Consider the following 26,928-nt stretch of genomic DNA (forward strand, 5'->3'; position numbering starts at 1 on the left):
AACAGCCTGACGCCGTTTCACATTGTTTCACATCCTCTTTATGGCCATTCTGAAAGAGTGCCCCTAATTAAAAAGTCCCTCCCATTCACACAACCAACATGTGGCTGAATTGAAATTCCTGAATCTGCATGGAGGTGTCACTTGAGACCATCAATGCCTACTCTACTTTGGGGTGAAAGCCCCACCCCCCTCCCAACAACCTGTCACAAAAGACATGCATCTCAATGCCCAGCAGTGGGACAAAGCATAGGAAGCAGATGAGAGGGGTTTGGCTAAATGACACTGGAGGAAAAGAGAAGTCGCACCAGAGATGGTTAAAACAAAGTGAAGAGGTACAGGGGAAGGTAAAGAGTGAAAAACAAACGAGTGGATACTTGTGTTGCTTAGCACCTCCATATTTGCATGTGGATTCATGCATGAGTACTGTTTTCTGTATACTTACTAGTGCACGGGGTGTCAGCAGCGTCAGATTCGGCACGTAAGTATCCAGAACGACAAGCGCACATTGACGCCCCCCTGATGGTGGCATAGCTGAAGCTTGGACAGCCTGTGCACTGTCCCTCTGTGCCTGGCTTGAACTGACCCACAGGACAGGCTGAGGAGGACAGGAGGGGGAAACAAATGAAGGCAAATTAGCAAGAGTTCTGATTCTGGACATGCCCTGTGAATACTAAACAAAAAGCTTCACACCCGCTGTGTCCCAGACAGACCTGGGTCAAACTGAATTTGCAAATACAGTTCAGTTTTTTGTGTGTGTGTGTGTATTTCTGTGCCAGATGGTTGCAGATTGACAGGCAGAATCGTGTAATGAGAGCTATAAACTGAAGACAATCACAGTAATGAATCTGATAGTAATAGGCAATTTAGAGAATAAACCTGTCTGTCATTGGTATGCTGCTTAACATTGAATTTGTCTGACCACATCTGAATAGCAAAACCAAAAGTGGGTGTCCTTACAAAGAACTGCCTTTGCATATTGATCCAAAGTAAGTCTCCTCCAACCAAAACCAGTATCGTGGATTGAACCTCAGCTAGTGCTGCAAGGACTGCTTGGTTCAGCGAGTAGTTGACTTGCCAGTTGATTAATTTAAAAAAGCCAAGCATTTACTAGTTCGAGCTCATCAAATGAGAGGATTAATTGCTCTTCTCTTTGCCTTGCACAGTCATTGTGTTATGAGCTGCCCCCTTTTAACGCCACATGCAGTCACCAAAACGTGCAGCTTTTACAACGTGCTCAGCGCGGCAGCTAAGACGCAGCCGTTGGTTGAGGAGGAACAAAAGAATCAACTTTCACACCAAGTGCAGCATCGTCAAGGTCGAAACTGGCTTGTTTTGCAGGGTCGACACACTCCGGAATTTCTCACGTGCGAAAAATGCAGTGGTGTCCGCTGCTGCATGTCTCACCTGTTCAAGGTTGTTTAAATATGTAATTTAGAATTTAGCAGGATTATGAAACTTTTGAACTCTTATTTCCCACAAGATAAAAGAAATGACACTTGTTTCAAATATGAATAGAGACATTAATCATTTCTGGAGTTTGTTGACAGCTGCTAACCTTTTGTTGCATCTTAAATTTTGGGATATTCAGAGTGTCGTTTTGTACCCTCTTGCGTTATATAACACTGATGGAAATGCACGGGCACACGGGGAAATATATCCCTTCTGTGTAGCAGTATTTATATCCTGCTAGAGCTTTACATCAAAGACATGGCTCTAATCAAACTCATCTGTAACACTAAATCAACCGAACAGCATTCAAGTTTTACGTTAAAAGGGTTGTGCTTGACCCAGAAAATATATGCATTGTCTATAAGAGATAATGGTACTACAGCAAAATTAATTTAATTCTAAACCTAGACGTCTATTTCATTTTCTGAGATGACCAGCCAATGAAGCAAATTAACTGTTCAATCTTGCTATAAAGGCAATTTCCCTTTATGGTCTGGTGAGTGTTTTTTCCCCTCACAGCTCTCTTCAATGACAGAACGCTGGAAATGCCAACCCCACTTCACCAGAAGCAAAATGTCGGAAATGATTTTTTGTTATGAAAAATCATTATACCTCCCACAGAGATCAAACTAAATCTTACCTTCAAATACCGACAGATGCAAGCACACATTATCCTGAGAAAATGCAGCATTACTTCTTGTGTTTCTTTGCTTTTAGGGCTCAACATTTATCTGTGTTGGTGTGATGCTGTGTGTGTGGGGGGGGCGTTCATGCACGAGGCTTGCTAATTGGACTCATTAGACAGAGCTGCAGCACAGCTCCTGGGACAATCATCCTGCTTCTTCCTTCTTTTTTCGTCTGCTCTGCTTTGATGTTGTCAAAGTGATATGATCTTTACCTCCAGCATTGCCCCCCCCCCCTGCCACCGCTCCCTTCACCTCTCTCAGTCCTCCTGTGCTCCTTCTGTGTTAGCTGAGCCATAGGTTGTTGCAGCAGTAAGCTTTTGACCCTGCTTTTCCTGTCTGAGATAAGTGCTGCTCCACCTGACCTCTCCCTGTCCCCTCCGTGTCACAGCCATTCCCCAGTCTCATTAACTTCCTCGGCCTCTCGCTTCCTTTCCAACGCTTCGACCCTCAGCGCACCCCACCCTCATCGTACCATTGTTTTCTTGTTTAGTCTGCTCTGCTCTGCTCTGCTGGGTGTAGTCTATATACATACTGGTGAATGTGGCCCACCCTTCTTACCTGTGCATCTTGTGTATCCTTCAGCGGGCTCAAACCCAGGTAGGCAGGCGCAGGAGGTTGTCGGCTGGCCCACCCACTGGCCGTCTTCCCCGCAGAAGAGCTTAGGTGGCCGAGGTCGGGGGCCCTGCTGGGCGGCGTGCTCCACACACACACCCTGGGCTTCTTGCACCAGAGTGCGAGGAACCGTCTCAGGGAAAGAGGAAAGGGCACTGACCAGGGGAGGACACTTCTTAAAGAACACCCTGACGGACAGCAGGGCCATGCAGGCGCCCTGGGCCTGAAAAGCCAAGTAGAAGCCCCTCTTAGAAAGAGGGCCGAGTCTTAAGGTCTTCACACTAGATTTCCGCTCCCCATCCTTCTTCAGTAGAAAGTCTGCCGCCACTGTGTCCACCTAGTACAGGGAGAAAGAGAAAATATCTTAAGTGTTGGCTGGATTCCATACGGAGGATTCAGCCTTAAACAGGACCAGACTGGCGGTTTTGCATGTTTTAGCCATTTTAGTCCATTATCTAAATATCACATATGCTTTACATTATTGAACATTTTCCAAAGCGTACCACTGTGATTTAAGATTGATTTACTACCTTCTTGGCAACCATTGTTTCTCATTTGTTACAGTACGCTTTGAACCGCAACTTGCTGGGACTTGAATCGTGCTTGGGTGAGAGGTAATTCATCACAGCGAACATTTCATCTCTTCTATTTTTCTGTCAAAGTTACATTATTAAGCAGTAATGAAGTCGAGAAGCAGGCACTATTCTGAAACCTCTCTTCGGCGGTGTGTTCAAGGACGCTACAACATCTGAGCTTTGACAGCAAGACTCAGCGCTGCATTCATAACAGTATGTGTTTGGAAAATGAACCCTAGAAGATAAACAAGAAGATAACTTACATGTTGTGAAACAGATTGAACACACCGACGTGAGAGATGTGAAAAACAGTCTTTGCTGCAATGAGAACTGATTTTCATGCTGTAAACTACATATTAGAAGTAATTGTAAAAATTGACATGTCATTCACAGTACACACACACACTAACTGTTGGTCAAACGCTTTCTTTTTACATTTTGTACAACATTTACAGACTAAATGCAAAATAAAGAAAATAATCTGCAGATCAATCGATAATTTATATAATTAAAATAATAATCTCAAAAGTGAATCCAGAGTTAAATATGACATTAAGAATAGCAAGTAAATTGATCTAGATATGTAAAACAGGTGGAGTGCTCCTTTAATTCAAATCTTCAACATTTATTAAAAAAAAGTCAAAAAACTATTTCTCTAACAACTACAGAGAGAAAACTAGAATTATGTCTCTGCCAACCAGTCAAGTTGCAGTTCACATCCATGTCTGCCCAGACTTATAACATATATGTAGTGAAGACTTTGAAGGAACTCTTCCTCATTCAAGTCAAAGGCCTGAGGATAGAGGATGTTGTTTGTTGTACAGATTGTGAAGCCCCCCCTTGAGGCAACTTTTTGATTGTGATGTAGGGGTATATAAATAGAACTGACTTGACTTCTCTTCTGCTGTATGTCTGTTAGTGTTTAAGTTCACTGAGAGAAACAGAAAAAAAAAACAGAGGCTATTTATACGTATGTTTTCACATGTTTGGCCAGTAAAGCTGACTGTGATTGAACACAGAGTTGAAGCCATGACCGTAGACGGCGCTTCAAATGTGGATTATGTTAAGAAACTACAGATTCTAAAACGTGGATGCTTCACACACATCTTCAACCCGGCAGCACAGAGGATCTCTACACACACACACAGGTGGACACACATGATTATTGTCACCGATTCAGTATCTGACCAAATGTGAAATATGGTCTCAGTCTCCCCTTCTGTTCCTGAGATATGGTGTTAAATAATGACCAGAAAAGTGTTTTCGCTGAACATCATGATGTCAAAGTGAAGTTGACCTTTGTTCATCCTTTATCCTATTAAACATTTGTGTGAAATTTTGTCATAATAAGCAAATTAATTCTTGAGTAATGGCCACAAATACGTTTTGTGAGATCACAGTGACCTTTGACTATCAAAATCAATTCATCCTCATGACAAGTGGACGAAAATATTTAAAGGAGTCCCTGAGGCATCGCCTTCACAAGAATCCTTTCATAACAATGACATGGTTTCCCATAAGAATGAGCATTTGTGACTAATTTGCATACATCTTATTTTTACTTTTATTCCACCAATTTGCATATATCCCCAGAGGGTGGGCGTAGACGTACCTTGATGTATGGGTTCTCCATCCAGGGTGGGTACGAGGACGTGGCGTCGTTGGAGTCCGTCTGGTAGTAGTAGAGGTTAAAGGTCTCCTTACAGCTGCGGTGGTGGCTGCTGCTGGATGAACACTCCAACATGGTGAATCTCAGCTCCACGTAAACCTGCGACGCGCCTCGTCGCTGGATGAAGCCACTGCGCAGCCAGTGGCTGGATGAGCTGTTAGTCTGACAGATCTCATAGGTCCTCACGCTATTGTTCTCCTCATCTAAACCGCTGACTTCCTCCCACTGAGAGCGAAGAGGAGAACAAAGGGTTGTCAGGTTGCAAGGTAAAAATCACATCTGACCCAGAAAATCTGTGAACATTTCTGTGAGCCTATAGTGTATTCAATACTCACTTTAAGACCCTCATTAGGGTGTTTAAATAATTGGTGACATTAAAAGTCATATTCATCATAACAATGCTGCGATTCTTTGTTGGCGCTCTGCTGTACTGAACCTGTGGGACAGACCTGGCCTGCAGTGGATTTTGATCTAGCCCAAATTCAAATCTGTGTTGTTAAATCTTTCTTCCTGCTGAGCTGCAGCCCAGGCAGAGGGAATACAAGTCTCACTTGTCAAACAGAGCACACTACTGCACACAGCATCCTAAACAGACACAGCTTTCACCCTTCAAACACACTTTTAGACTAAAACACAAGAATACAGAGGGGAGAATCCCAAATGAAAGTGAAGTGAAAACCCTACGCAGAAATCTACATTGGTTGGGGAGCCAAATGCAACAGAAAAATGCTTTAATGTTTGACTTCTCCGTCAACAGCAAACATGTTCACCATCACCATGTTCCCAAGAGTGAGAAACAAGCAAGAAATTAACATACTCAGGGCAGAATTTAGCAGATTTGCTGAACTTCAGGCTCAGAAATTCAGTTATGTAAATATGTAAATCTTTAAAAATCCATTTGCAGATGTGTTGAGTGAGGCAGAAGACTGCTCTGGATGAATTACAGTGCAGCAGAGCACTGAGAGCCAGGTTTGAATTTCTTGAGGGAAGAATTTCCCATTTAATCCCCAAAAAATAAATACTATGGACTTTGGCAGCACACGTTTCTGTGAACAAAATGTTTTCTGTGATGAAGGAAGATGCTCAAAATGTCCCGCGGGGCTCATCTGGATGTGACGAAAATCATGTAAAGAAATCGTTAAAATTGTGCTTTAAAAGCGAATTAGAGGGATCTACAAATAACAGATATATGTTTTCATGCCATCTGCAGTCATATGAGCCATAAATGTTTTACCTTTTGATAACCTGCAAATGTTTCATACATACAGCACAGCATATATAACAGTGCCAATTAATCACTATATATTACTTTTGAAAAAGAAAGAAAGTTGTTTAGGAAATGTGATTTTAGGTCAGTCACATTTCTGTTCACACGTGACTTGATCTGCAAATGCAGTTCAACACACATTACTCTCTTTAGAGTAATGGTGAAATTAGCATAATGGAGGTTTAACATGACTACAAGTTTATCTGGTCTCTTTATAATAAAGAACGCAACTACTAACATCTAATGATGATCAAGTATTTTTGAAACTCAAAGGGCAGAATTCCTGTCTGACAGGAAGTTGCCTTAAATATCTACAATGAGAACTCCTTTGATGCTAAAAATAAAAGAAACATATATGAAGCTTTTTTACATCTGATGCAGCCCATTGGACCTCCCCACTGCTGCCTCTCATTATTAACTAAATCACCATTTTTATACTTTACTGTAAGTTGACTGCTGTAAAACACAATATCCAGCGATATTTTTGACAATGAAGCGTTTGATAAACTGCTTTAGATGATAATCAATGTGGAAACTACTCAGGAGACTAGTTGTCTGTTTTGCTTTGTATCATAATCAAAAACACAGAGACATTTGGTTGAGTATTTCTGTCCGGTTCCAGAAAGCTTGCCAGCATCGCTGTAACCATTTTCATTCTGAGACATCAGCAAGTTGAGCAGTTTTGGTCACTGATGCTGCTGGCAAAAATACCCTAGCAACCACCCCTCAGTTGATCAAATTACAAATATGTCTTTTTCTGGCTGCAGCATTCAAAATTGTGTGCAGCCGGGGACTTAAATTCCAAGGTTGAAGGGATATATCAAAGCATCTGCTTTCAATATACTTTGAAACCCACATTCACTCTGGTATTTCCTTTATTCTGTCAATTACCTGCCATATAGGGAACTCTTTATAGCCAAAGTAACAAAGGAACAGCTGGATGTCAAAAATCCCCAGTCACCACACGGTCCGTGTTAGTAATACAGATGACGTGCTGAAGCTGGGGTTACGTACCTCGGGTTTGGCATTTGAATGGACGGTCCATTTGAGATCAGAAGTCTCCGCTTTAGTGTTCATGAGGACCTCTGTGAAAAGATAAAAGACACAATGTCACTGACAGCAGGAAATGTAAAAATGGCACAAATGAGACTCATTTACATTCAGAGAAACACATGAATGAATTTAAAATCACTGAGTGATCAGATTTCATGTCTGCCATGTATCGGCTAGAGCTTACCAGGGGATTACGGTGGAAGATGGAGTTTAGCCAGTCAATTACATCTAAAGAAACGTTCCCACTACCCTAAAATTGTCTTTCCTCTAGTGTTTGTTTTTATTCCCCCCTGTCCCTTATGTTCCCAGCGTCACACCATGCCTGTGGTCACACTGAACTTGGTGGAAATGGTCTGCCTTTGTAGAGACAAGGAGTCGGAGCAAGAGAATCGACCAGATTTGCACACACACAGACGCACGTATAAAAAGATGTAAGCCGTCGCAGTCACGATCTGTGATTACAATAGAATTGATTTTTTTGTAATCTTTTGAGGGGCAGGCTGCCAGCTCACAAACAATCTGAGTTGTTCTGCTATGATTCAGTATCCCAATAAATCCAGGACCTGAACTGAATGTAACTTGATGCAGAGTTAGATTGAGATAAGGGGCCTTCATGTGAGAACATGTTTTTTCCCCCGCTGTCTTAGCAGATTGCCTCTGCTGAATAGTGACTAGTGTTTATCCTGACGGGATGAGGTTTTTTCGTCACAGACCAGTTTTCAGAGCCCTACATGTTCCCCCGCAGAAGCTCATCTTGAGGGTGAGGTAGCTTGGTTTCACCAATAAACAGGATTTAATGCGGCTCTCCTGCCTGCCATGATCAAGGAGAGCAACGGCATGAAAATGGATGCTGGAGGAAATGGTAGTTTCAGTGTGAGTTCATCATTGAGGTTATTAAGATGTTTTGTTGAATTAGACTCCCAATATAAGGCTCAACAGTAAAGTCTGGCATCCTACAACCCCAATAATACACACACACACACACACACACAGACAAATACAACAGTAGATCTGCCCCTGCATTAAATAAAAACATCTCTTTGGAACTTTTTCCCCCCTAATTTTGGTTTCTATGTTTATTTTTAAGTAATATTGCATTTTTACCATTACATGTTTAGTAATAATGCTCCATTTCACACGTTATTTTCACATTCTTAAAAAAAAAAAATGATTCGAAAAAACTGCTTCACTCACTTCACACTAAATTTTATGATGTTGTTTCAACTCCCTACTTGCTTCAACATGTTCCTCTGTTATCCAAAACTAGGCATGCACCACGCCTGATACTCGGATCTGGATACTGACTCAAATAGCTGGCTTGGGTATTGGAGACAATTCAGTTAGATTCTGTGTTTACATCTATATCTATCTATATATATATATACACACACACACACACACACACACACACACACACACACATCATTTAGAAACTTGAATAATCGTTCTGTATGCATCATTGGCAACATGATGTCCATAAATTACAAACAGTAAGAATTTGTATGAAGTGTAAACATGAATCTAAACGAACCGTTTGGTACTATTTGAGGGGATATGATGGATTTCATCACTACTCATTCACTGCAATTGCATAGCAGTACAATGACGACGTATCTGGAAAGAACCTTTTTTTAGACACACACAGAAATGCAGGTGGTGGATCAACAGTGAAACGGAGTAGCAACTTAAACTTGAACAGAGCAAAACAACTACATCGTGCTGCACCTTCTTCACTCCCATAAAGTGGTAAGACTCTTGGCCGAGTCTGCAGCAGTGCCCCTAGTGGCTGGGCCCCCAAACAACCTGTCAAGTTATATAATCTTCGGCGCAATCTGCAAAGCCAATGCTTTGAGAGGTGGTGGTGCCGCTGCAAAATATACACAAACAACTTAATGAAGCAAGACTGCTGGTGCAGGATTATTTATTATTTTAATAACAAATACCAATTCAGCAAATGTATATCTGTGTGTTTGTTACATTTTGTTTCACAAATTTAGAAAAGCTATGTTTAAGCCAAGCCTAATGTTGCCTTCCACAGAATGATCACAGTCTCTTCCACACTGTGAGCCATACAGCTTATCAATTCTACACTGGTATCAGATTGGCTCTCAGTATCAGACGATACTCAAAGCCCAGGTGTCGCCATCGTGACTGAGAAAGTCAGATTGGCGCATCACTATTCAAAACATCTACTCTGAATATATGCCTGTCAAAATCATGTGTATAAATGTATTCACAGATTCAGTGATTTCACATGCATTAAAAAATGTGTATCGGTAATCCAGATATATATATATAATATACGGCCCTGCTGGTCTTGAATACTACTATTTGTCTAATGATGGCACTTGCCTTTTGTCAATTTCCAATAATATCTTTAGATATAAAATTGTTGATTAACATCTACAGGTAACCTCTCTTGAAATGTGCATTATTTATGCAACATTGTCTGATTCCAGCTTCCCAAACTTTCTGACGGCCTATTTTATATCACTGTAAATGGACTATTTATGGGTTTTGAACAGTTGGCTGACGAAAACACAAACTTCAAAGCACATCATTAGCTGCAGCACTAACATAAAGAAAACACCTATACTTATTATATCACCACATCTCCCATAGCTTGATGACTACCAGTGTCAATATGATAAACTATGTCATTAAAAATGCATCCTCACAGTGTAATCTGAACATCGGTGCCCATTATCTGTTCAATAATATACCTGCTAATGATAGTAGACTGTTTCCTTTGCGGCACAATAAACAGGATAAAAGGATGAAAAAGGTTTTACACTGAACATTATGAAGAAATGAAGGCTGCCAGGGACTCCTTGTGCTCTATGAACATATTTTGCAAAACACTGTTCAGCACCAACACTTGTAGTATTTTACAAAAATAACTGCAACGCCCACAGTTACTAATCTCTGTGATCCTGTGTAAAGTGAGAGGCAATCACATTTACCACTTACCAACCCACATCCCGATGAAATACGCATGAAAGCACCAAAAAAGTCTGAGATAAGGCAGAATCTGACTAGTGCTTCCCACTGAGACAAATGTTACAGCTGTAGCCGCACAGACGTTCTTGTTTTACACTAATGAATGTTAAACTGTCGATTAAAGGCCAGATACTGCGGACACGTGTGGTCTGTTCAGCGTGGACTGCAAACTTCGTCTTTAGTCCTTCCACAGCTCCAATTAAAACTTTATATAAAGGAATATTTGGATGTTCTGTGTGTTTACTTCTTGATTGACTTCTCTCATATTCTGCCAGGAAATATACATAACAGGAAGGGGATAACGCAGTTATACCACAGTTGGTAAGAAGTGATGATTTATATAAAAATGCAAACAAATACATTAATTATGTTGCTTTAAGAACTGCATTAAATAAATATACCCTCGTCTGCTCCACTGCTATTCTCACTTTAGATTAGCACATGAAAAATGTAATTATTTAGAGTAATTAACAGTAAAAGAACGAGCGTTTTAAGTAGAAAACATCTGGCGTCATATATTAAATATTTGACTCTTTACATCCATAAGAATTTCAATGATCACTCAAACTGCTCCTGCTAATTTAATATATTTCCTGAGTGAACAACCCACACAAACGCAGAAAAATCATCCTCTTCTAAATCCCACTCACACTGCTGTATAGCCAAATGACTTAAATCTTTCTTACTGCATATCACCTCTGTGTCATTTTCTCATTCCCATCATCTGGGTGACCTGTCTCATGCACAGCATATGAAAGCAGCGCCTTGACATCAAGAATTATCAGGGCTGCACATCCAGCAGGTTCTATCACACCGAGAGGTAAAAGTGACTTTAATCAGTGACTTCTCCCTCTGTACCACCAGCTTCTCTTTTACAATCTACTCAATTTACTTTCTCTGTGCAAACTCCCCGTAAAGAAACAAAAGCGTCATGCTTCTCACCCTCTTCCACTTCAAACCCCACCAGCTTTGTAACAACAATCTGAGGCGATAAAGAGGAAGAAAGCAAAGTCTGCAGAGAATAGAGGAAAAAAAGAGGAGAGAGGTGCATGAGGAGGATAATTGGATGACAAAAGTTCATGCCGGTGCTTTCCCCGCATCTAGTCTTCCTCTGGTTCATTCCAGCATAATGTAAAAAAAAAAAAAAAAAAAAAAAAAAAAACACCTTCATGAAACCTCTGCTGCTTTTTGGAGGCTGCCCCGTCTCCACCTTTCATACGCACACCTGCCTCTGTTTCATATGGTGATTTTTTTTTTTTTTTTGAGGGAGTGGAAAAGAAGCGCCCCACCCCCTCAGGCATGATAATCACTGTTTATCGCTGCTCTATCATTAAGGTTTATGAGACAGGATGCATGAGCGTGAGTGTTTCTATGAGATGGTGAGTGTTTCTATTATGTGCATGCATGGCCTTGCCTTTCACCGCAGTAGATTCAGACTAAAGCCCCGTTAGAGGAAGCCAGCGTTTCCCTTACATTCTTACAGCAACGGCGGCCACCCACCGCCGGAAAATTGCCCTGAGCGCTAGAAAAATGTAAGAACAATGAAAATTCGTCATCTGGCCATATTTAACACCCAAAACAAACTATTGTACAGTAATTACAGTACAATCGTCTGCATAAGGAGACACCAGAGAAGTCTAAACTGATACTACAGCTGGGAGGAAGGCTAGGACTGAACCTTGGAATTACAATTATTGAAAAATGTTCTATGTTAAATGGTGTCAAATATTATGAATATAAATTATTGGATTTTTTCCAGTGTTGGTAGTTTTCTTTTCATCCTGAAACCATGTCGGAAAAACACAAACAAGAGAAAGGTATTAAGTTTTCTATATGAAAGGCAGTCAACAATGGAGGGTGTTGTACATGGCTTTCTTTTGAAATGTAAAACCTGACCCTGTATTTTTCACAAAGGAGGTGCCATGCAGCAAATATTACACCCTCAGTTTCTATACAGCTGTCTTCAGGCTTGACACAGCTGACCTCAAATTCAAGAGCAGGATCCATTTGCTCTGAATCCTGTTCACAGCTCTTCCCATTTGTGGTCATTTCTTTCCCGCGTGCCCTTTCCCTCCCTATTTTCCACTTTCTCTGTGGCTCCGGATTGTGATAGGGAAATTATAGGCCTATGAACATTTGCCCTGCTTCAGCTACAATTAGACCTCGTTTTAATTAAAGAGTGCCAATTACCATCACCTAGAGAAATGGAGGCAGAGGGGAAGAACACGGATAATGAAAAAGAGGAATGTAAGAAGGGAAAGAGATGTTAAAGAGTTTAAAAGGGTTTGGGATTTACAGATGACAAACGCATAAAACTAGATGGGCTTATCAGTTTGTTTACCAAAATTATAGCAGCGTTCATCATGCTACTGGCTCCCAATGCCCATTTCAAAGTGCTCGGTCTGCTAACATGAAGCCATGACAGGCTGATGGTGTCGTCATAATGCAAAACAAGTTTATGTCACATTTCTCCAACATATGATACAGTCGACCACATGCTTCAACGCTTTTTATACCGTTTCTTCGAGTACTGAAGTGATTTTGTGACATAGGAGTTTTTGTTTTCCAGGTGTGTTTCGGGGGATACTGCTAGCACATGTTTTGAATTTTGCAAAGCTTGTACCTTGAAATCAAACATGCTTATGGGATGTTCTGGTGCCCTTGGCAATCTGATACCTCCGTGCTTCACATTCGAATCAAAGAAATAGTTCCAGATTTTGGCAAACACATTTATTCACTTTCTTGCCAGGAATTACATGAGAATATCAATATTACTCTCATGTCCATAAGATTAGCATAGCTTCGCACAAATACTGGAAACTCTGAGTCCGACCAAATGGAGAAAAATGCTTACGTACAGCTCTAAAGCTCCCTAACTAATATGTAGTATCTTTTTTGTTAAACCCTTCTGTCTATGCTGGCTGAAGGATTTTGTTAGTGCACAACAGAGCGTCATTTTGAGCCTGCGCTGAGCGGTAGCGTCATAGTTATCGTACAGTCATGAGAGCAGCATTCTCCGGCTTGGCAAGAAAAGTGAATAAGTGTATTTCCCAAAATGTTAAGCTATTCCTTAAAAATATTTTCCATTTGTCGTTTTTTTCTGTATTAACATTAGCAGTTTGTTCATACAAGGCGAACTTAAGCTTGTTTTGTTTATTTGAGTATTCAAATAATTGCTTCACAGAAGATTATCACATTCATTATATGGTGGGACTGATTGTCCTTCAGCGCTTATTTACCACGTTACTAAGAATATTGTTGGTTAATCTTTAAAAATGCTAATTTTGGATGTCCTTGGCACTTAGGTTATCTACCTCTGTGCACACAAAGAATGTAAATATACAGGAAAGCGATTTTCCTTCACGTGTCAGCTTTCCAGCGTTGTTTTTTTTTTTTTTGACTCTAGGTTGGTGTGTGTACTTGTGAGCCCATATTGTGTGTTTTTGACAAGAGTTTTGTCTAGTGAGATTAGACCTCAGCTTCCTGTAGTTCCTGTCCCCTTCCTGTCTCCTGGTCTGGTGGGGGCTGCCCGCCAACATGCACATCATTCACATGCACAGCAGCCCACAACAGAGTTTAACTCCCCGTCTACTGTAAAGCAAAAGCTTCCTGTGGCGCATGTGGATGAGCTCGGCTACTTGAAGTATGTGTCTCGGAGTAGTGGGATGAAAGGCGCGAAGGTGAGATGAGGAAAAGGTGTTAATGTTTGACACCTTTCTTTCTTGTCTGTCAGGACGCATATCAATACATGTTGTGGTTGGTCTCAGTCCCAGGACAGGACGTGGCCTAGTTAGGGAGGAAGCTTCATACTGGATAGAAACCAAAGATGCTCCCGGACAGAATCAACACTGCTGTGAATGAGACTGACTGAGCCAAAACACTGAGGATTAAGTAGGTCTTCGATACCTGAACTCTGACTAGTTTTGGCTTAAGTTCACACGGTCATATGAGATTCGGAGAATCACTACATTAATCACTTCCAGTGTGTTTTCTCTCCGGTCGGGCTCGGAGTTCACACTGGAGTGCATGGATGAGGATGTCAGATGACGCTGAAACTATTTTGATTCCTCGTTGTTGTTCAGCTGAACATATGTTCTGATCCCTGGACAAATCACTTTTTTAATCTTTTTAATTCTTGCTTGGTGTTAAACACAAATCCATCTGTGTATCATAAAAGGAGATGGGATTTAATGAAAGCTTCTCTCTGGTATTGGAGCACAAAACAAAGTTGATTAAACCACAAAGATGGACTCGAAGGTGCATCTATGATTCATTTTCATTACCTTTTAATTCATTGTGGTAAAGTGGAAGGAAGTACTGTTGCATTATTCAAGTTACACAAGTTCAAAGTGAATATTTACTTAATCACAGAGGTATAAAAGTTTGGAGCCTCACATAAAGTGAGAGGTAAAGGTTAAGAGGAAATGAGACATTACTGACTTGGTTTCCTGCCTTTCTATATCAGCACCACAGTAATGAGTTTTGACCTGCGTTGTTAACTACTGAACAGCGTTTGTGCATCTTGGACTCAAACAGACTTCCCTCAGACAAACACAACATACATAGCAGTGAGGCCAAAGATATTCCCAAAGAGACTATTCTGGATGAAAAATGAACACCATCTACAGAGAGGTGACATCTAGGACTGTTTGACAGTAAATTACAGGGTTATTATAAGAAGTGTTTGCCGTGTACAGCAGGAACTGACTAATATTGGCAAAAAGACGTGAAAGCAATAGATGTTGACATTTAGTTCCCAACAGGAAGAAAAGAAACGTACTTATTATTTCTGGTTAAATTGTGTATGCAGTTCCGACTTGTCACATTTAAGAACATCAAGCTTTAAACACATAATTCCTGGCAGTATTTCTCATATAGCGTGATTGATTCAATTACCTTGCTTTACAGCATTTTCCCGATACTTTGGGATATTGATCTGCCACTCTGTGAATTCACCTCCCGCTACTTCCAATTATGGGCACTATTTTCTGAAACCATCTTCAAAAATAACCCAACTCTGTGAAAAACGGAAAGGCTTCTAAAGAGCATTGTTGCAGGCTATACCAACTCTCCGGTGGCTTCCTGATACAGAGTCCTTTAAGAGGAGGAAAGATTTTTTTTAAATTTATTTATTTATTTTTAAATCAAATCATTATATTTTGGGCGTTCGCTACAGCATTTTCAAAACCTCTTTATTTCCACATGCCATACCGCCTTTAAATAAAGAATGCGGTACACTAAAAAGAGACCACACCCAAATTAGAACGAACATCTAATATTAGGTGCGTATTAGGTGACAGCGTGTCCCAAGCCAGTGAAGGTGGACACAGTACCGTAATAAACACCTGCCCAGTGACTAACATGATTATTCTGCTATCACAAAAGATTCGACTGACTTCCTATTGATCGACTAATCGGCTGCAGAACCAGACGCCACTTCGCATTGCTTTTTAAACATTTTTCATTCTCCTCTTATTGTTGACCCTTATTTTCTCTCTCCTCTCACCATCCATTACTTCTTCATAATTCATTCACTTCTTCCTGATGCACCGCCTCTGTATCCAGTTTCATTTCCCACACTCCAGCCTACCTGCTGCTGCAGATACGAGCGGGGTAGCTCATTGAAATGTGGGTCCGATTACTGCAGCCAGGCACATTTTTATTTATCATTACGAACATAGTAATCATAGTAGAGTCTGACTGAGCACAGGGAATATAAAAACATGCAGGGGGGAGAAGAGGGATGCCTTGTTTTTGTGAATGTCGCATATTTAAAACTCGTGCTGTAACCTCTTCTGAGCGTAAAAAAAAAAAAAAACACAAATTATTTCTTTTCATAGAATTTGATTCTACAAGATTGAAAGGAAAGTGCCTCCGTAAACAGGTGTGCGCTGCATAGTACATTTTAGCACTTTATGTGATGACAGTCTTCACAGGTATGCTTTTAGTAAGAGGTTTTACTTTGTTTGATGCTGTCAAAGGCTACAGTCTGTACAACTGCAGAGTAGAAAAGAAAATGAGTAGAAAAGTAAATGAGACCCACTCATCCACTCAGAAATGACGTTTACATTGGAAAATGATACTCCGCTCATTGATTTGTCATCAGGTTGTTGTGCTAGTCAACAACAGAGCAAGCAGTCTCAATCCTGTGATCAGAGCTGGCAGAACAAAGCGCCACATTTCCACACTTAACTGCAAACAGACAAATGTCACATATTTTCAGTTTGTTATGCAACAGGAAAAAAAAAAAGATTATTTATCATCTCAGACACCAAATGACATAACTGAGACAGAAAGATATCGAACCATCTTTTTTTTTTTTACCACATCACCAAGATGCTCATGAAGCAAATTCAGGTCTGGCAACTTCATACACACACACACATCCCTGTGTGGTCAAAACTACAAACCATCTAGCCCCAAGTTGCTATCTCCTTTATTAAAGGCTTGAAGGCAGCGGTTTTCAAACACTTTCTCAATCCCTGAAGAGGATATTCATTCTCTTGTCTTCTCCTGCCCGCAGAGAGGCCTGAGGTCAGGGTCAGCCATAGACTTGCACCCCCGCTGGGCGGACACACAGGCGAAATCTGGGATGATCTTCTGAAGCAGCAGGACAGCTTGCCACTCTAGTTCACTATATCTTCCAATAATTACACCAGATAGATTGCTCCGAGATAAACATGTGAATTATTAGCATGTTTGTGTCATTTGAGCATAAATAGATGTTGTAGCAAATGCAATCACCAAGAGGGTTGGAATCAAATATCATCTACCCGAGTGGCAGCAGCAAAATTAACTCCAATTTGTTAGATTGGAAGAAAGCATAGAAATGCTCGCTTTCATAAAAGTAGTATATGACAGGTGACCGATCTGATTTCAAATCTGGCTTGATGAAAAAAACCCACACAGCTCCATCTACCGCTGTGATGCATTGAACAAACTCTCCACAAGCCCCAAAAATGTCTACTGCTGTACTTAAAACAGTTTTTATCAAAGCCGTTACTAAAGCAGAATCTACAATTCATTTAGAAAAGGGGTTTGGGGGAGGGTGGGGGGGGGGTTCTTGCTGAAGGAAACGAGCACACACAGACACACACACACATATACAGTAGCTTTCAGTGACTAATCTGCAGTGGGAGGTGGACAGCTTGAAGCTAACCGTGCAGACTACAGCTAAATAAACCATCTAAGGATTGACACATCTAAGTAGAGATACAAAAAAGCAGACTCTCTGCGAGAATTTTCTCTTTCATTCTGACGCAACACAACTTTTCATATTCAAACAACAACAGACACGTTGAGAGCTAATTCTCTTCATCAGCCTATGCTTTGCTCCTGCAAGCTCGCGAACGGGTGTTTCTGTGAACGACATACCGATAGAGAAAGACTGTGAAGCTATTTGTTGTAATTTTCCTTCCTCAACCAGCCAGTCGTTTACAAGCCGTTTGAATTTCAAAACCACAACCCTCAGAAAATGGACCGCATTCAATAACACAGTGACTCTTCTTTAATAATTGCATAAGGTTGAGCGGTGAGAGCAATCACTTATCACTGCACTGAGGCAACGGTGACTTGTAAGAAAATGCGGGAAGGCAAAAAGTGAAAGAACATTTTGTATGCAGCACTCCTTAAAAATAAAATACCAAGGTGCAAAAAAAAAAAAAAAGGTGTTTAATGCTTCTTTAACTGAACTGACCCACTCCTTTTTGGAGCATGACTCCCTCTTAAAGCTCTTAGCTGTGTGCAAGCTGTAGGAGGGCAGCTAGCGAACAGGAATGTCTCTGTTATGCCGTACATAGCAGAGCTCATTTGGTTCAGTGCAGTATATGAAAGCAGGCCCTGGGAGACACGCTGAAGCCGAGTGCAAGCACGAAGGTGGAGGCAAATATGCACGTGTTTTCGAGGTTGTTGTCGAACCAAGTGGATTGCATTTTAACTTAAAACGGGCATATCAAACATAAGATGTAGGTCAACCTATGACGCAGGGAGGAAAATATCCCAGACTCAAATCAAATCAAGTCTACTGATGGTGCATGCTTCAAGCTGGGAGTTTTTCACATCAAGGTTGCTTTTTTTAATCAATTCTTGCACATGCAGCCCCAGACGTCTCCACCAGCCTCATGTTGCTTTTTTCCCCCCTCTTCAAGATTTCATTCTATTTTTGAATGTAATGGCAGAAACATCGCAAGGCATAGGACAACAATGGCACGCGGGACTGCTTCACAAAAGATTTTTTTCCAAAACGCAACCCTAAGTATGCCTCTAATAACAGCTGTGATTAGTGTGCAAGATAAATCAGAAAGATGGACCTGAGATAAACAGCTTCTTGTCAGTTCTTGTCTTCTGATTATAGGCCTTTTTAATCCCTTTGTTATAATCACATATTCATCCCATCACATATATCTCACATATCTGGCCCCAGGTGTGTATAATTACAGAATGCAAATGGGCAATATACCTACTTTGCTCATTATGCAGTGTGCAGACGTGCACATACTTACACCCTCCTTGCCCTCGCTGCACTTGCTCTTGCTATTTCGTTGACTCATGCCGGTCTCCCCATCTCTCCTTGACTCACTTCAAAGAGAGCCCCCATCCCTCTAAAAGTGCCATTCTCCTTGGTGCTTATGGCTGATAGGCTGTGGCCTCATTCCCTCTCTGCAGCAGCCTGTCCCCATTGTGTCCCACTCTCAGAGAGCAGCGTGTGGGTGGAGGACAGACTAGCTCTCCAATGTGAATGCCTGACATGGATGTATGGGCTGGGGGTGTCTCCTCTCACTGAGCTAAACTATCATCCACCTGCAATTCCCTGCTGCCATATGCATCCTTCTCGGTGAGAGGGAGAAAGAGAGAGAGGGAGACATGGACTGAGAGTACTTGTGGCACTCGGATGCCTGTTTAACTCTTGAGGAAGCTAATCATCGGATTGAGGTACTGAGGATGATGGGCTACAGGCTTTCAGAGAGGGGGGAGGTTGCTTTAAATGCAAATCCCTTTCTTATAAAAATCGGTTCCGTTTAAAAGGATTTCTGGGAAACGATCCACATTTCCACGGCAGGGGAGACAGTCAGCAAGAGAAAACAGCATAGCACCAGTCAAACATCAAGGAGACAGAGGACGTGGAAAGAGTAGCAAAAGAAAAGGCTACATGTCTGTGAAAGAAGGGATTGAGGCTCAAATAAGGCCTCTTAAATAAAAACATCCTTTTTGCATTGAAGACACTTACTGAGTTTTAGTTTAGATTGAGGAGCATTATGCTATTCATCATGCTAGTTATGCCAAAGATGAGTCAGGGGGTGAAATAGTAAACTGGAGACAAAATGCAAGAATGTCCCCGTTTTTGAGCATTTTTCAAAGGGTTATTGTCGATCATGCCTTCCACCCAAAAAACGGACAGCAGCAGATTAGATAAATATAAGCCTTCAGTGTTTTGTTTAAGAAGCCTGATGCGTGCTCTTTAGCTGACTGGGTATGAGCAACAGCCGGGCATTGTGGTATTTGTTACATGTGACATGTGCATTGGCTTCCCTCGCTGCTTCCACCCGACCATTTTCAATCAACAGCGAAGCACAAAAAAAAAAAAGCTCAGCGAGACTGCGCTTGTGGGGAAAATTTGGGCATCTTTGTCAACCCATTCCCACTGGAGCAGAACGAGACATCAGCTTTTACATGAAAAATGTAGGAAAATATGCACATATATTTCTTTAATTTCCAATATGTTTTAAATCATGTAACACTAATGGAAGTGTGAATTTATTACTCAGTTAACTCATTACTCCCACTTGGCCCCCGGCGCATCTACTTCTGCTGTGTGATCCCATTGTTCAGAATGGAGGCTGCACGTGTGTTATTTCAAGTGCCAAACAAAAGATGTTAATGTCAACGCTTTTGTTTTGAGTTGCTTTGGTTTGCGAGAGTGCGATATGAAGCAAAGCACGCTTCTGTGTGTAAACTTTGCCAGAGACAGGATGACACTTCACCCCTCTTTTCCATCTGTAGAGGATAAAAAGTGTAGTTGATGTTTTTCACCCCAACAACATGACCGGCAGCTGCACTCTCTTGTTGGACACTATGCAAAGAGATGATTTGTAAATAGAGGGAGCTAACAGCTGCTGTAACATACCATACTGCAGGAGATATACTCCCCAGTATATAGAAAGATGGATTTACGGCACTGTAAAGACTAAAAGCGCTAAGTACATGACTTCCAGCCAAAAACAATCGTGCTAAAAAAACGCTGCCTTCACATGACAGCAGCTTCAGCTTAAAAATCTCAGCCATTTCTCCACTACAACTGATCTTCATTCAAGTTGTTTGAACACATGTAACAACAGCCTTATGGTGCATTTCAGTGGGTGCATTTCCATCCGCCTGTTTTAATGCAGATTTTCATTCAGCCTCAGTGCAGGAAATTCCAAAGAAAAGTCAAATTTATAACACACTTTTTAAAAAAAACTATCATCTTGGGAAATTGCACCACCAACTTCAAGTGGGCGACTCCTAATATTTGCATAACACTACTGGCAGGAAAAACTATTTAATTCGCTTTTTTTTTGCTGAATTTTCTGGAAGTTTGGTTGAAATGTCCACTAGATATGGATGGAAACTCACCATTACTGTTAAGAGTGACTGTCTGCAAACCTGTTACACCTCAGAGGATGACACACGTGATTCAGTGTCAAAAATGCCCTCAAGCCAGAGAAATTAAATAGCATAGAAGAGACCATGTCGTCCACCCGGGTGGAAAATTGTCCTTTAAGTCTAGGAGGGTGCCGACAAGTTTGCATCACCTCCGACTTTCATTTTAATATCATTAAAGTTCTGGACCTGAACAGGTGGGAAGACCGTCATCGTCTGCATTGTGCCATGTGTAATGGAGAGAAACTGTATGTGTGAGGAATAACGAGGGGCAGGGAGGGAAACAAAGTGGTTATAGGTTCAGCTTGTGTGTGGGAGGATAAGGAACATTTTAGCTTACATTTATAAAGTCAAATATGTTTTTAAAATCGTAGCAGGGCTACATTAGTGAGAATTATTAATACTGGATAAAAAACAAAACACATGCCTTTTTAGTTTAAGGGCTTGGTTATACTTTTCTGTGAGCTACATGATACATTTTTTATATGCAAGGCGAGGCGGAGAGAGAGTATCAATTTTTTCTGTGTGTGTGTGTGACAATGTGTGTGCATCCTTGTTACTAATTTCCACCCAAAGCTCGCTATTAATTTCCAGCCAAAGTAATTATCTGATCAAGAGGTCCGTGTTTTAATCTTCATGGAGACAGAAGGAAGAGAGATGCATGCGCTGAACGAGCAAGTGGTGTGTGTAAGTGAGTCATTTATCCTTTAGTTGGAAAAGGAGGAGAGATTTGGCAGCTGCGAGCTTCATCTACCCTCCCATCAGTTCATTACTGAATTCCCTACTAGGTGGAGAACAAGGGGGAGGATGATCCAGAGAGTGCTGGCAGAGGAGCAGGCCATTACCCAAGACACGGAAACCAGACATCTTGTTCACACTTGGCAAGACACAGATGTTCTGGAGTCAGTAGACAAGTCGCTACGACCCCTCAGCTACCGTCTACATGTCTGTCCTCCCCAACGCGCCTGTGCCGCACCTGTTTGGAACCAACATCTTGCTGAACATCAGCAACGGGGAAACAGAGCCAAGTCGACTGAGACTATTCTCGGTTTTCTAAAAAAGGTACATGTTTGATGACTCTGCCACCAAAAAATGTGCTGGGCATCACTTCCCACACATCGATCTGAGGTTAAGCTTCTCTCATGCACGGGAGGAAAAAGACTGGAGAACAAAAACTCAGAGTTGAGTCAAAGGTTTAGGTCCCAGCGGCGGAAATCTGCAGCCCCAGCTGGAGAAGAAGCTACGGTTCGTCTAATGGTCTGACCCTGGCTCTCAGAAAACTCTGGCCAAATGTTAAGTGTCTGGGAAAATCCCCGAACTTCTCTCTTGAAATACAAAGTCAACAACGCTTCTCCCGCAAGAATTCAGACTCGCAATAGCTGCGGTGATTTAACATGTTATTCGTGTGTTTGCACAGTCCATAGCACAAGTGTGTTCCTCCAAGAAAAGGCATTTAGTAGCAGCGGATACGGCGTCCAGCCTCAAACCAACAGCAGCTGACAGATTCATGTTCCTGCCACAGAATATGTGAAGTCATGCGTGTTCATGGTGTTCCTGTTTACAGCTACTTTTGATTGGAATGAACATACTTGGGGGAAAAAGTTTCATTGTTAAAAGTGCTCATTGTTTTCATGGCAAATTTATTTTCTTTGTTACAAAACACCCACCTCATGTAGGGGCAGATGCTGGGAATTAGCCAGAGAAATAATCTCAATATCTTGTGCTGGGTTAACATATGTTTATGTGTCCATTTAACTACTGAGCGAAAATGACATATAGAAAATCTGATAGTTATGCCACAGCAGTAAGTAACATCACCATAAGCAGCAATTCAAGTCCAAATCAGTACCAGCCAGAAAAGGCATGATGGAGAATAAAGAGTACTCTTCACAACAGCATGCAGCCTACACAGCAATAAGGTACTTTTAAAAACCCTGCGGTTAAACAGCTCTTAAAGGAACCCAGTTGTGAGCCTTTGATCCTCAGTAAAACACAGGCCTATTATTTCCAAAGACCATTTTCTATCAAAGGTTTTACAGAAAGTCGTCTCAGCAGCATTCTTAAAAAAACTCAGATCAGTTTTCAGTTCATTCCACAGCACCGGAGCTTCTCTCTTAGTGTCACAAAAAGACAGAGATGTGGCAGGAGATTAAAAACAAATAAACACCCAGCCCTGTGGTGGGATCTCATTTGTAAATGTATCTTTCTGAGGCTCAGTCATTCACCCCCGCATTAAAGCAAGTTATCCAGACACCGGCCCCGTTGTTATGCTGATGATACCGAGCTATACTCGCCTGTTAAACCAGAAACCATCCATTTCTTTAACACGGAGACAGCTAATTTCAAGGCTGTTGTCCCTCCAGGGTTCACAAAGCTGATCCACGATAATTTGCCCATTAACGTCAAGTCTGCTGCCAGAAACTAATATAAATTGTGCATGTTATATATGTGATACAAAGTGTTCCATGTTTTTTTTCCACCTCAAAACTAAATCGCCTCACGCTGATCTCCTCATCAGCTCACAGAAACCACACCAGTCCTGTATTTTCACCCTCAATGCTGTGAATGTTTTATTGATTTTAAGGTGAGCTGGTTAAAAGGTCCCTAGGGTGCAGCCTGGGAAGCTTTTGGTGACTTGAAAGTGAAATCTAATAGTGACCAGGTCTTAGAAAATGGCCTCCCTGAACATATCAAGAGAGGCAAAAACTAATATTTTTGTAAATTTTTTTGGCCTCGTTGTGGAAAAGGCTCCTTCAAAATAAGCTAAATAGTCCACTGCCAGGAGAGGAGGGAGGGAATCATAATGAGGTGAACACTTCCATGTGGTGACATTGCTTTTGGGATCAGTGCATGTAACATACAGGTCATCTAATTAATGAGGCTGCAGTCATATCCTGCCACGATGTTTCTATGATTATCCCCCTGAGATTTGGGTTAAGTACTTGCGTGATCTTTGCATGGCGTGTTTTTTTTAAATTACCCTGCGGTTTCATTGCACTCTCTCTTTTTTGGGGGGCAAGAAACAAGATGCGATACTAATTGGACGCCTCACTTTAGCCACGAAACCACAGGAAAAAACTCAAGACTCACCTTCGTCTGCAACAACCAGAAGGACCCAATGCAGGAGGATGCACCCCAGCTGGACGATGCTCCAGTGTGTCAGCTCCATGGTGATGCTGGAAGACGGTAAAAGACGAAGCGGCTCCTGTTCAGCCTTGAATTAAAAATCAATTTGCACCGGCAGCTCGGCTGTGCACCCACTGACCGCAGACCAGCACGCATTTAAAGTGGACTTCAGAGAGCCTCACACTTGGTCAACGCTGCAGCGGGTAAACACACTTTGGCTCGGAGTGCTTGTCTGCTGGTCTGCTGTGAGCTTAAAACGCGGACGCGGCTCCCGAGACAGCAAGCGGTGTCAAGACTGTGGTGGAAAACTTCTCCGATTTGTCCAACTTTGTGTTTGCGGTGAAAGTGCGGCCAGAATCAGCGAGAAAACACACGCTCCCCCTCCCCCTGCCTCCGTCAGCACAGGTGGTGCATGGTCGAAAAGTTGTTGTGTTCCTCGTTAATAATTAGCTCTTTGTGCTCCACACGACTTCTCCCAAATCGCACCCCCCCTCCTCAGCTGGAAGACCGAGCAGGCTGGATCCGCAACCAGGGCGCCTCACTGCATGCGTGTTAGTGGCGGCGATGATCCTCATTATCAGCCCGTTCACAGCCGCTCACACATCCTCCTGTCATGTTGGGATGAGAGGGGGTGGAAGAAATCCGCCAAAGTGTGTTTTTTTGTTTTCCTGTTTTTTTTCCTCCTAAACGCACCAGACTGTTTGACTGCAGGAGAGAGAGAGAGAGAGAGAGAGAGAGAGAGAGAGAGAGAGAGAGTGGAGGGGGGGAATCAACCAAAGGTGGTGGAGATGTTGCGCGACACGTCCTGGATTAACAGGCGAAAATACACTGAAACTGGGAGAAAAAATGTCTAGTTAGTTGTCCGGATAAGTCAGCAGACTGGACGCAGGGCTGGTGATGAGAGTTGTCCGCTGGAGTAGCTGCTAGCTCTGACTACAGTGACTGATCGCAGCGAGCTGCTCACCGAGGACTTCATCACCGCATCAAACCCGGAGCCGAATGGCAGCGGCTGGCTCCGCCCACCGCCGTTTCCATAACAGCGGAGTCAAGAACACGTGATGGAATACGGCACTTCCGGTGAACGCCTTCAAAATAAAACTGGAAGGAAGCAAATATCCTAAATTGAGGGTTAAAGAAATTGTTTAACTTCGGGGGTTTTTTTATTCCGATTTTGTCCACACTCACACTATGTCTACAGGCCTACTACTACTACTTGCCACAATTAGCAAAGATAATATGGTTGATCCAACTCAGGATTTTTTAAAGTAAAAAGTACAAAACATGTATAGTATAGATAAGGGACTTATCTAATAAAACTAGAGTGCTTTATTTAGAGTATGAGCATCCACTATATATAACATAGACAAAATCAATATAAATGGAGGTAAATACACAATCCTTACTGCAAATACACCTTCTCTACACACCTTGTAATACCTACACCACAACACCACTTGGAACGGTCTCCTGCTGCTTTGACAATATTTTATTCAGCCCATGTGCTTATCCACCTAGACTGGTGGATTGAGTATGCAGTACCCATGCAAGCTCCACTGAGACACATCTGCTTCTGAAATCCTTCGTACATGCACTTAGCATTGTGGGAAAATCACTAATCTTGTAGCCTAATAACATCAGAAATGTGTCTCAGCATTTAGGTATCCTCAAGGATAATCTACACTTGACTTTTCTGGCCGCCTTTGTTCTTCTCACGCTTTAAAATTCAGGTTGTGTTAAACCCAAATGGAGCTCTATTTTAATTCTACATGAAGCACTGATGTGAGTAAGACACAATGGAAAGGAAAGATGTATGCTTTTATTTTGACAAAAGATTCTCATGACTTCCGGTATTATTTAGACTGTTTCTGGCTGTCTTCACTCCAAAACAACACTTAACTGTGTCCCATTTGCAAGCAGTGGCATGCTGTTTGAGTAAACTGGCCTCTAGATCAAACCTGAAGGTGGGTGGTGACACAGTCAGTCCAGACCCTCTTCTAGCTCAAACTTGGCCCGACCCAAGCCCAGTTTCTAGGGAAGACAATCACTCTGATTACCCAATCCATTATGCTGTCCAAACTCAAGTGCATCTTTAGTGAAATATGTTTGATATAACATGGGATGACTTCCCATTTAGGGCCTCTCAAAGCCAAAGAGCAGCACCAATGAAGGATACAGACTTTCAAGGACACCTCGGTAGCTGATAACTCCTGGCATTGGGGATTTGAACACATACAGTCTGTGGCCTCCAGATGAGGTCAAAGATGCTGCTGTCAAAGGCTGCAAAATGTAGACATATCAACTTAGTACATCACAGGCCGATGGTGCAGCCTAGCTGCCATTTTGTAGACATGTAATCATCTGTTTTCGTGCAGTCTGACAAAAATGTGCAGTTTTTGCATAATTAGCATGGCTAGCATTAGAAAGTATATACCATGCACTTGTGCCACCTCACTGGTCACTTCTAAACTTGTATGTTTTATGAAATCTCTCTCTTAAATGTGCATATTTTCTCTGCAACTAACCATCTGAACACAGCATATTTTAATGAGAACCATAACATTACTGATTCATTACATCAGCAGCACAGCCTATTTTCTTATTTAATTAATGGGTGTTTTCCTCAAGGGGAACCAAATGGAATCACTTTTTGAAGAAGATCTGGGAGAGACAGCGGCATAAATAAGAGGAAATGCAAATTTTAAGTCTAAATGACAAAATGTAAATAAGACATTAGCAATTCAAGCTCACTAACAAGGCCAGACCAATGTTTAATTTTGGCAAGGCGAAGCTGCCGTTGCTTTCTCGTTGGGTTCAACTTGTGTTAAGTTTTTTTTCTATTCTATAGCCAAGAAA

At 41.7% G+C, this 26,928-nt stretch overlaps 2 protein-coding genes across 2 annotated transcripts in view; one reads left to right on the forward strand and one right to left on the reverse strand.

Annotated features, from left to right (window-relative positions):
• The window catches only part of LOC139212609 (ephrin type-B receptor 4a-like), a 34,443-nt gene extending 10,330 nt beyond the window's left edge, over nt 1-24,113 (reverse strand). The window contains exons 1-5 of the mRNA XM_070843081.1: nt 24,040-24,113; nt 7,273-7,343; nt 4,935-5,216; nt 2,694-3,084; nt 443-595 (exon numbers count right to left, since the gene is read on the reverse strand). Of these exons, the coding sequence (XP_070699182.1) occupies nt 443-595; nt 2,694-3,084; nt 4,935-5,216; nt 7,273-7,335 (889 nt within the window). The 5' untranslated portion in view covers nt 7,336-7,343; nt 24,040-24,113. The remainder of the gene's footprint in view (nt 1-442; nt 596-2,693; nt 3,085-4,934; nt 5,217-7,272; nt 7,344-24,039) is intronic.
• Nucleotides 1-26,928, forward strand: part of il13ra2 (interleukin 13 receptor, alpha 2) — a 310,420-nt gene that overhangs the window by 206,694 nt on the left and 76,798 nt on the right. The gene's annotated exons all lie outside the window — the stretch shown is intronic.

This window comes from Pempheris klunzingeri, chromosome 14, assembly GCF_042242105.1.
Source record: "Pempheris klunzingeri isolate RE-2024b chromosome 14, fPemKlu1.hap1, whole genome shotgun sequence".
Classification (NCBI taxonomy): domain Eukaryota; kingdom Metazoa; phylum Chordata; class Actinopteri; order Acropomatiformes; family Pempheridae; genus Pempheris; species Pempheris klunzingeri.